The sequence below is a fragment of the Parasteatoda tepidariorum genome, chromosome 5 (genome assembly GCF_043381705.1).
Source record: "Parasteatoda tepidariorum isolate YZ-2023 chromosome 5, CAS_Ptep_4.0, whole genome shotgun sequence".
In the NCBI taxonomy this organism is placed as follows: domain Eukaryota; kingdom Metazoa; phylum Arthropoda; class Arachnida; order Araneae; family Theridiidae; genus Parasteatoda; species Parasteatoda tepidariorum.
The window spans coordinates 46,021,164-46,032,741 of NC_092208.1; the positions used below are offsets into that span (position 1 = coordinate 46,021,164).

Here is an 11,578-nt window from a genome sequence, read left to right on the forward strand (position 1 = left end):
CATATAACCCAGAACACAGTTTTCAAAATACACAATTATTGTAGCTTTATGTAAGAATATTTTGTAGGTTAATTTAAGGTAATTTGTAGGTTTAACGGNAGTTTCGTTTGAACTACAAAAATCGGATCTATCTGGAGGGCGGGTAAAAAATTCGGAAAATCTTATCTGCTGCAAGTAAAAGGGGAGAAAATAGCTAAAATAAGTAAAAATGAGAAAGGATTGGTAGCTATGTAGTTTGAATTTTCCGTTTCTCTTTGAAAATCGGTGAATTTTCTGAAAAAGCGGGATACTTATGAAAAAAAAGTGAAATTTTTAGAAAAATCTGAATTTTTGATAAAAAAGCTGAAATTCAAGAGATAAGTGAAAAAAGCGGAAATCCGCTAAAAAGCGGAAAAATCTCATCCCTGATTATGCACTAACTCTTATAACTAGTTTTAACCAGCCCACCTCAGTCTTCCTAACTAGACCTCATTTTGGCGAAATTAGTTTGAAAAATCACGGATTTTCTTAAAAATGATTAATTTTTTTAGAACCCTATATTGATCCATACCACATGGATGAGCTAGGGTAAAAAAACTAAAAAATTTGTAGATAGAAATCCAAAAATGTTGCGGAAACTTTTCAAATAATTGAAAAAATACCCAAAATTTAAGCAAGAAAAAAGTATGTAGTAAGAGTTTATCCATAGAATGTTATCAAAGTTTTAATAAAAATATCGATGTAAGATTTTATTCAAATTGAGTAAATATGAATAAAATGAGATTTTTTAAATAACGCGAATACGAATCTCGACATTTAACTTGAAAATCGCGTTAATACGAATCTCGATGTTTCATATTAAAATCGCGTGAATACGATTTTCGACGTAAAATTTTTTAATTAACTTGAACACAAATCGCAATAGTGGCTTTTAAATCGAGTAAATACGGAAATATTTGATAATAAATCGCGTAAATACGAAACACGATGTTTTAAATCTTGTGAATATAATTTTATAAGAGAGAAAAGAGCGTAAACGAATTTTTCATGAGAATTCGAAAAAGAAACTTCATTTGAAGAGGCAAATTATTTGTCTTTAGTAGTAAAAATTTTCCGCGAGTAGTAAAATTTTCCGCTTTGCACGAAAGTAAACGCGAACCAAAGTTATGCCAAAAATAAAATTTTACACGACATTATGTAAAATTAGTATTATTTTTGACGAAATAAGCAGAAGAAAAACTTATAAGTATACATATATAGAAATACTATTTTTGCATTTTTGTACTTACATTATAGTTTACTAAGTTAAAAATCTTTTAATCAAAGTCCCTTTTATTTTTAAAGTAATTCCTCTTTCATATATATTTCATTACCGTATAAAAAAAATTTTTTTCAGAGTATTGGGCCAGAGGAACAATTCTACGATACATAAAGAATGTAAGAAATTTAACTACTATTATAAAATAAATTCGTCAAAAATATGAAGAAAAATTACTTAATGCAAGATTGTTTCGGAATGTTTTAAACAGAAGGAATACTCAATTTTTAGTACGCTAGGAGGCTCCTCATATGCTCGCTCCGCTCACCAATCCCCGTAATTGCTTTTCATTCATCATTGTTGTTTCCCTCCTTAAAAGCCACGATTTTACATATAACCCAGAACACAGTTTTCAAAATACACAATTATTGTAGCTTTATGTAAGAATATTTTGTAGGTTAATTTAAGGTAATTTGTAGGTTTAACGGGTCTCAGATTAAAATTTAGCTGACAAGTTAAAAAATTGAAAATAAATTGATATCTTTCAGCAGATAAAAAAAAATGTGTGAAATTGAGAAATATTCTCAATTTCGCTCCTAAAGAACTGGGCGGCTGCGACTACCATGATAAAAATTCACTTCCATAATTTAAAAGAAAATTCACTACCTCTTTTAAACTAAACTTTTCGCATTAAAAAAAGATTACTTAGAAGCGTTTGCTTGGAAAAAAAATCGAATAAAGCTTTAAATTTGTTATCTATTCTTCTAAAACATACGCTGTCAACATTAAGCTGTAAACTTGCCCAACATATTTTAGAACAAAAGTAATCTTGTTCAATTGAGAAGTAATTCAGGTGCGAGTTTTAAAATAAATTTCCAAATGTGACTTTACTTATTGCTTGATTAAAAATATGAATAAACAAATACATAATTACCTGTAACCCTATAGCCCGATAGCTTTCTGATATCGAAAGGGCGAGGAAAATACCTGCCTCTGCATGAATTCATGATAACTTAACTTAATGAAATCGGAAACCAGAACACCTGATCGGGAACTTCCTGTCACAGCCAACTTCGCAGAATAAAACGAGTCTTCAAATTCGTTAGTCAGTTCAGAGGAAAAAAGATTTCCTCATTCACATAAATCCCATCAAAATCTTTTGTGTGCGAAAGAATATGACTTAATTCTTGAGAAGTTCTTCAATGGAATAATAAAATTTGCGAGACAAGTAAGATTGTAACACTTAATTTACGCGACCTTTAACGTAAGAGTAAGGTCGGAGAGCTTGAACTAGAACTTGACAAGAAAAAATAAAAAGAACTTTTTTGGCAGGGATTCTCTGTTGCTCTGAAAATCAAGTGATTGTTCCAAACGAAGCAAGTGGGCTACAATGGCGCCGAGTATTCCATCACCTTGTTTGTTTTCAAAAATTTCCAAAACATGTGACTAAAATAACTATGTTAAAAATTTAAAAAGGGGTAAATAGGTTATGTATGATAATTACAGCATGTTCAAAGTGCAACATTAAGATAAATGGTGATAAAAAAAAATGCTAGAATTTATAAATATTGAATTGATTCAAACATTTAGAAAATATTAGAACTTTTAATTAATATTGCAATGCAATATTTTTTCATTATTAAATTTTTGTACCCCATTTGTCTATGCCCAAAAAATGAAAAAAATCACTGGTCGAAATAAGAATCTTTTCTTCATGTTCTAAGGGACGCGTTTCTCTCAATTTCTGATCTAAAATTCCTTTTCTGGGTTTCTAATTTATAGGAAGGATAATTTAAATTCTACTTCTCCAAATGCCTTGCTGAAAAAAAAAAAAAAAGTTAGTTCCCTTTAATTATTTATTTCAGTGCGTAAAAAACGGAGGTGAAATAAAAGGGTTAAAGGAAACTGATAATGCAGTATTTCATATTTTATAAAGTTATTATGTCCTTGGATTTTTGTTAAAAAAAAATTCCAGCCATGTTACGAAGTACGAATTTTTATTGTTCGAATTCAAAATACGTAAAAACGTTAGAATAATTTTTTTTTGTCAAAATTTAAAAACACGTTTAATTAAAAAAAGGTGATAAATTATGTAAAAGCATTTTTTTAAAAATTGATGTAATGGTAAACTTCGAACTAAACTTTGTGAATTTGGAGCAGCTTTCCCATAACACATAAGTCTGTTTATCAATTAACGCAAGCTAAAGAAAATAAAATTTAAAAAATCGTCAAAGAAAAAATAAACAAAACTACTTGTTCCTTAACAGAAATCCAAGTTACGAAAAAGTACCTAATTTTTAAAATATGATTCAATTGTACTTTAAACAATAAATCATAAAAAAATTATTGCTTGATAACAATGGACTGAATTTTCACAGTGACAAATATATTTGCAATATAAATTGTGTTTACATAACGTCCATGGAAATTGTGAAAAAATGTTAGATATCTTTTTGACGAAATCAATTCTTTATTCATTACTTAATAAAATGGGCTGTCTCGTTCATTTTAGTAAAAGTCTTACAAACATACTTATCAGGCTTTTATCAGCTGCTTCATTACATCAGTGTTATTTTACATTTTTTTTATCACGCTATTCATTTACAGACATGTACAGTAAATACAGATAAAATTTAAATAAAAAAAAAAAACTACATTTTTTCAAGTCTTGGAAGAAATTAATCTACTTTTTTAAAACAAAAATGTAGGGCGCATTACTTTTCAAGAACTAAGCGGGATTTTTGGTGATAATAGAAATTAATTACAAAAGTAATGCATCCGACGTTTTTAGTCTATCAAAAATAGAACTATTGCCCCATTTTTAGTTTTATATCAGCTTATTCCAGAAAGAGGTCAAATTTTGAATTGGCGGTTAATTTCGCTTGCACTATTTAAGAAACAATTGTAACTTGTAATAGCATCAGGCACAGAGGTTCAGCTGAAATTTGAGTGCTGGAACTAATTGGAAAGTGGTCAAAATTGCGATTAGAGATTAATTCTATTTGGTTATAAAATTACTTTTTTATATATTTGACGTTGAACAGCTGACCCAATTAGAGTTTACGACTACTAATGTTCAACTCCGTAGCCTTGTAATTTTGAACCAATCCAGAAGACAAGGCAACTCCTGGATCAGTACCCCCAGAGGTATTGATTTGTTAAGGGAACATGGAGGACTTTGAGACTCGACTCTCAGGCATGTTTAAAGTCNCAATTTGAGTTTACGACTACTAATGTTCAACTCCGTAGCCTTGTAATTTGAACCAATCCAGAAGACAAGGAAACTCCTGGATCAGTACCCCCACAGGTATTTATTTGCTATGGGAACATGAAAGACTTAGCAACTCGACAGATTTAACGTGCATCAGTCACCATTTTACTACACGGGGAGTCTTCGGCCGGCCTGGGATCGAACACACGAACTCTTGGACATGGGTCCAGTGCCCTACCGACCAAGCTATTCAGGCCCTTTACAAAATTATTTGATTAATTCGGTTCTGTGGAAACTGTAGCCGACATTTTGTAATGCGTCAAGAAAACTAATTTAATTCAGGCAGTTCACAGCAAGTGCAGATTAATGAAGGCTTTTTTGTAAATATCTTATTAAAGGTCCATTGCAAGATTGCTAGATAAATTGAGATTGAACATTTCCCTAAATGCCAAAAAATAATAGGCAAATTAGAAAATAATGTAGATTTTCAAATTAGCTTGACGCATTGACATACGCTAGCAACCTTTACTTAGTCATACAAATTGTAGACTTTGAAATTGCAACTGTGGAAACGAAAGATATTTAAAATTTCTACTTACGATAGAATTTGGAAATAATTATGATTACGATAAATTCTGTTCTTTCGCAGTTAGCAAGCAGAAACAATTAAAACTTTTAGACATCAGGCACAAAGCTCTAGTTAAAATTTGATTATTTTAGCTAGTCGGAACACATTTAAAATTGTGTATAATAAATTATATTTAACAATAAATTCTGCATCAAAGGATGGAACATTCTAATGTCACATAGCACAAAGCTTGAGTTAAAATTTTAGTGGTTTAACTCAATGACTCCTAAAAAGTGTTGCTAGAAGAATATAAATGATAAGACGAAGAAAAAATGCCAATCTTAAAATAGATTTTATATCCGGCAGTCGAATTTACAGTCCTAAAGCTGAATAGAGTTTTGTAATGAATTTGTTTTTTGGTGAATAAACACAAGCTGGAAATGAATGAAATAAACAGAATTATGGATTTCGCTGAAATAAAAACTGAGGAGAACTACAATAAAAGTTGAATATGGCTAGCAGAAAAATATTAATTAAAAGTCTAACCCATTTTATTTTGGTTTGGAAAGCGAGATGGGAAGTACCTACTAAGTCAATATAAATGCACGTCTTTTTCATAGTTTATTCCATAGAGTTGGTCCAACTCTATGGTTTATTCATTACATTGTTTTTTAAAAAATACATTTTTGTTTTCAAAAGAAATGTGCTACTTCGTTTTTATATTGGCATTTTACTATAAATAATATCGCAAAAGCAGCTAAATATTTAATTATTCGGTAAAATTATGGAAGATTTTAAGTCTTCACAGGATTATTCCAAGAAACTTAATTTATACATATTTAAGAGTATGGATGGTTTCAGCAACACAACCAGACTTGAAGTGTGTTAAACTACAAAAATGAGGGCACCAAAACGTGTTTTCTCTGAGTTAATCACTTTTCATTAGATACCAAATTCAAAATATGCTGGCGGTAGCGTGGCCCAGTGGCTAAAATGTGGCCCAGTAATTTATTTCATATTTTACAAACGACGTTGGATAGCCAGACAAATTCTGAGTATACGATTACCAAAGTTCAACTCTGTAGCCTTATAAGTTTGAACCCAATCCAGCAGACAAGGGAACTCTTGTATCAAGCATTTGAAGAAACTAGCCTTCCTGAAGGTCTTTTTTGATAGAATTAACACCCATTTTTGTTACATGGGTAGGAAACCCACGAAAACTTCCCACGGTTAGCCCGACAGCAAGTAGACTGATCCATGATTCGTCTTCCCCTCGGGATATTTTAAGTCTGCCTTGTGGTTGGTGCGAATCGTGTGTAGGATTCGTCTCGACCAGCCATCGCAGGGATTCAAATGGGCCTAGAATTCAGCCCAAGATTTTTCTGGTACAACTGAGATTTGAATTTGAAAATCCTGATGTGTCGCTATTAATAATTTAACTAACTTCGATGAGTTCTTTCAGTTAAAAGTCTTAGTTTAACATAATACGCATTTTTATTTTTACAGTAAGTTTAGCGTCCTTTAGTTACATTTAAAGATGGATTATGAAGAATTCGTATTCATCTGTAAATCAGATAAGAGTGCAATATCCAAAGAGAGTGAAGTGCAATATCAATCTTGATAAATCAAGATCGCATTCCATATCTTTTTCTTTATATAAAAATAAGATGAATTAGAGATTAATTTGATTTAATCAAGTAGCGGCATACAAAGTCTGATATTTTCTGACCTTTTATCAAGGATATTGCAAAACACTCCAGATTGATTCACAAAAATAGTAACAAGGAAGTGATGTAAATTCATTTCAGCGACAACTACTACATTTTACAAAGAAATAAAAATACGTATAACTGATACGTATGCAAGTAAAACTGATGTAGACTATATTAAAAATTTGTTGCCTTGACCCGTATCCTATTTTTTTTTCCAGTCTGATTTAAAGACAAATTATAACTAAATGCTGGATACAAAATAGATTGTACACCAGGGTTGAACATTTATTTTTAGAATTATAAAACATTACTTCAGACATGATTACCTAAGCTCTCTACTCTTGTTTTATTTTTATTATGTTAACCTGTTATGCTAAAGAAGCAAAAACTAAAAGGTTTTTACAATTTGCATCAAACTAACAACTTGTCTAAGGAGAAAACTTAAAAAAATTAATGTTTTAATTCTATTTTCAATTAGTATTTAAATCTAAGTTCCAAGTATCTAATTAGAAATAGAAAAATGTTTTGTTTTATTAACCATACCTGGCCTTAATAAGATTATTACCTTTGGCCACCTTGCCTTACACTCCCTACTTAACAATTATTCACACAACTGAATGTTGCTAATATCCACAGAAAATATTCAGTTTCTTTTAATAATGTAATAAAATAAAGATAGATAATTAATATTTTTGTCAAAGAACTACTATACTTCCGAGGATTTTTTTCAGAGATTAACATTAAAGTAATGCAAAAACAAACACTTAAAAATCAAAATTTAGGAAGTTTATATAATTTGTATATATTACTGTTTAGAACTTAAGAGTTAATTAAAACTAACTACATATTTCAGAAAAGGCTCAGTGAATGGTGCAAAGAATAAAAAGGCAATATTTAATAACAATCAAATTTAATAATTGTAAACAAAAACAAACAATATGATGGTGTAATATTCATTAGATTTCTCATTAAGCCTTTCATATCAATCCATTGCCTGTCACACAAGAGATATATTATCAGAATTACTGTGAATGATTACAGCGCCCTCTGTAGGTCATGCAGAAATGCATAACATAAAATATTCATACTATAAAATAAGAATATATTCATCAAATAAGGGCTATGGGAATAAAAAATAGATAATATTCTTGAACTATTTATGATCACCCATCAATTTTTATTTTTAAAAATGAATAAATTGGAGAAAATAGCAATCAGGAAATATCTATCTATAATGCAATATAGAACTCTAGATATTACAAGCAATCTAGGAATCAAACACCCGTTTTAAAATCACTTAAGACTGCTCAAAATTAAACAACATTAACAAAATTAAATAAGAGTTGAATTGAAAATTAAATCATAAAAGAGTAGGAATCTGATACTGGGCCAAACATAGTGACAGTGCTACAAAATAGGCCTAGAACCAAAAATTGGGGGAAAAGATCACTGGGGCATATTAAAGTTAGGGTACCCATGTTTACTAGAAGGCAATCAATATAAGCTAATAAATTCTAGAAATATTACCAAAATCTGGCTCTAGAAATATGATTTTCATATTGTTCAGGAAAGTTTCGGATAAAAAACAGATTTTACTGTAGGCAATTAGAAGTTTCAAAAATAGTGCAACGAAGTAGAGAAAATTTTAGAAACTTGTAAGATACTTCTAGAAACAATAAGGAGCAGTTTCATGTTAAAATGTCACTTTTCATGTGCCAAACTATACTGCTCCAAATTTTTCATGCATCTTTTAAAGAAAACTTAGGAAATATAATTAAAAATAGTTTTTGAAAAGCGTTTGTTTGGATACTGGCAGGAGAAAGTAATAGAGACTGAATAATTGAAGTATTCAGATTATAGAGGTAACATCCTTCATAATGTTACTGGCAAAGTTTGAAACTCAGCATTCAATAAAATGTCTAGGCATTGTATATGATGCTTAAAACTAACCAGCAATGTCTTAAAGTATTTATATTTCAAACATTTCCTAGGAATTTCATAAAATACCAAATGAGAAGCTGCTGAAGTAGGATACATCTGCAATTTACTGTGAGCCCCGCGTGACAAGACATGACTTAACACGTACCTTGGGCTCAGAATTTGTCAGTTGCACAATGTGATTTGTTCGGGAGTGTCTAAATACACAATTTTATTTAAATTTGTTCAACAAAATATTAGTTTTTTACTGTGCTGTCTGAATATGGAGGAGCAAGCTGTAGTGTTGGAGCAGGAGCCTATTAAGCTTCTATATAATACCTAGGCATTCTATAGAATGTCAGCATTTCATATTTTGTTGCTAACATTAATAGCCTTATCAGGACTTTTTCATCCTTTGCTTAAATAGCATTTAAATAGTCTAATAAATAGCCTCAATATCATTAGGACCAAATAGATTTCATATTTTGCCTGCAAACATCCAAAATTAAATAAAATGCTAAGGCATTCTATTCTATTCATGCCAGTCTTTCATATTCTGCTGGTAACATATACATGCATCTATTTTCAATTAACTTTGAAAATCAAGGCTTTTCTAAACATTGCAAAATATTATATTTACTTAGACCATTTAATAAATGCTTCGGTCATATACGTATAGTCATTTTATTTTAAAAATCACTTGAACAGCTTTCTCAGATAGTGACACTACTTTGAATAAATCATTTACACAAAGCAATATTTATTTCTGAATCATTATTCAATTTCATTTGACTTTATGGATTGGTTTGTAAGATTTTCACTTCATTCCATTTGCGCCATAACTTAACATGCTTTCTTTCAGAAGAAACAGAAACCATGATGGATAAACTAAGAACACTATTATACAGATGGAAGAAACCATGGAAATAACTTTAGGACCAACTTCAAATGGCAAAACATTGGATATTGACAAAACATTGGACTTATCAATGACTCTATATATTCATTTTATAACACATAGATAGCAACTTTACCTTAAAAGCTGGCATAAATAAAATGTGAAACGATAAACTTGAGAAAAAGGAAAAACTAAGTTTGTGAGTAAAATGTAATAAAAACTTGCAACCTACATTCAGTTAAGAGAGGTATTAGGTTTAAAAAGTTTCAAATGTGTTTTTAATTTCTTCACAAATTCGACAATATTTCAAATTGAAATATGTTTAATCACATATTTCAGATTTAGTTATCTTATGGGCAATAGAATGAGAAATAAAAAGATGTAAATATAATTGATAAGTAAATCAGCAGTGGTGAGGTTAAATATATACCCCTTATTTCTTTTGAATTACAAGATTCTACTAATTAAGGATGGTTAACCATAAAACACAAACAGCAGGTTTACAATTAAAAAATTCACAATGTCACCAGAATTATTAATTCCGAAAAATAATCACACTAGGGCACCCGCAATAGTTCCAATTTTCAATAGTTATCTTTTGTGTGTTTATTCTTTAGACTTTTTCAGCATAACATTTAATGTTTGCTGCCAGTTGAGTACAAGTGTTATACTGTATTTATCACTTAAGAGTGGTAATTGATGAAGATAAAATCTAATTCTTATTTTCGCAACCATTTTAGTCTTTAAAATTGACAATAAGTTTTCAGCAATAAATTTGTTATTGTCTGGAGAGAATATATTTTTCTGCAAAAAAGAAGGATGATAATATGCATCTTACTACCATTTGATCTGTTTTATCGACACAAACTGGTAGAAAGAAATTCGTCTGGCGTGGGATCGGCATATATAATAACTAATTCACTTTATTTCAATTCTCATTTTTTAATATTAATTTTGTGGTTTGTAAAAAATCGTAAGAAATGTAATGCAAAATAATAAAAAAATTTATTTTAAGAAAATTTTCCTGAATTATGAACAATTTTACACTCCTGTTTGTAAACACAAATTTGGTATAGCAAAAAATTAGCTAGATTTTTGTTTTGTCTCAGATAAAGTAAAAAGGATCATCTAGACCAGTGATTCTCAACCACTGTGCCGCGGCACTTTTGTGTGCCGCCAAATTCTTAAAATGTGCCGCCAAATATTAGAAATGATACAGTAAAAATTATAATGCTTTTTTAATTACGAGTAAAGTTTAAATTAAAGAAAAGTGTATATTATAATTTTTCCACTCTTTAACCGCGGGAACATCTTTGTCAGCGATTGTCTTGTCTCTGACAATCTTAAAATAAGAAGAAAGTGTTTAAATTGTCGTTGACAATTTTAAAAAATGTTGAAATAAGTAGGAAATTTAATGATCATTAAAATTATTAATTATCAAAGGAAAGCAAAGCTAAATATTAACTTTCAAACTTAAATAACTTTATTTAAGTTTGAAAGTTAATATTTAGCTTTGCTTTCCTTTGATAATTAATAATTTTAATGATCATTAAATTTCCTACTTATTTCAACATTTTTTAAAATTGTCAACGACAATTTAAACACTTCCTTCTTATTTTAAGATTGTCAGAGACAAGACAATCGCTGACAAAGATGTTCCCGCGGTTAAAGAGTGGAAAAATTATAATATACACTTTTCTTTAATTTAAACTTTACTCGTAATTAAAAAAGCATTATAATTTTTACTGTATCATTTCTAATATTTGGCGGCACATTTTAAGAATTTGGCGGCACACAAAAGTGCCGCGGCACAGTGGTTGAGAATCACTGCTCTAAATGACATTTTTAAAAATGCATGCATTAGCCAAAGATTTGAAGGTAAATAGGCAGCTCTACCGTTAATCTACTCAGGACATAAAGTGTATAGAAAATTAGGAGGCATCATATTACGTCTAGCTTATACTGGTATATAAATTCGATGTTTTTTTCTACTGAACCTAGGAAGAGAAACACTGATGTTTGATAGTTCTAATTT

General features: G+C 29.9%; 1 protein-coding gene across 10 annotated transcripts in view; it reads right to left on the reverse strand.

Moving 5' to 3' along the window:
- The window catches only part of LOC107450223 (6-phosphofructo-2-kinase/fructose-2,6-bisphosphatase), a 51,428-nt gene that overhangs the window by 35,745 nt on the left and 4,105 nt on the right, over window positions 1-11,578 (reverse strand). Inside the window, exon 1 of one of the 10 annotated variants that reach the window (XM_043049890.2) lies at window positions 2,172-2,632. The exons of 5 other annotated variants lie outside the window; for them this stretch is intronic. In XM_043049890.2, the coding sequence (XP_042905824.1) occupies window positions 2,172-2,244 (73 nt within the window). In that variant the 5' untranslated portion in view covers window positions 2,245-2,632. Of the gene's footprint in view, window positions 1-2,171; window positions 2,633-11,578 lie in introns of those variants that run through there. 4 more of the 10 variants (XM_043049891.2, XM_043049887.2, XM_043049886.2 and 1 more) reach the window with 4 other exon arrangements.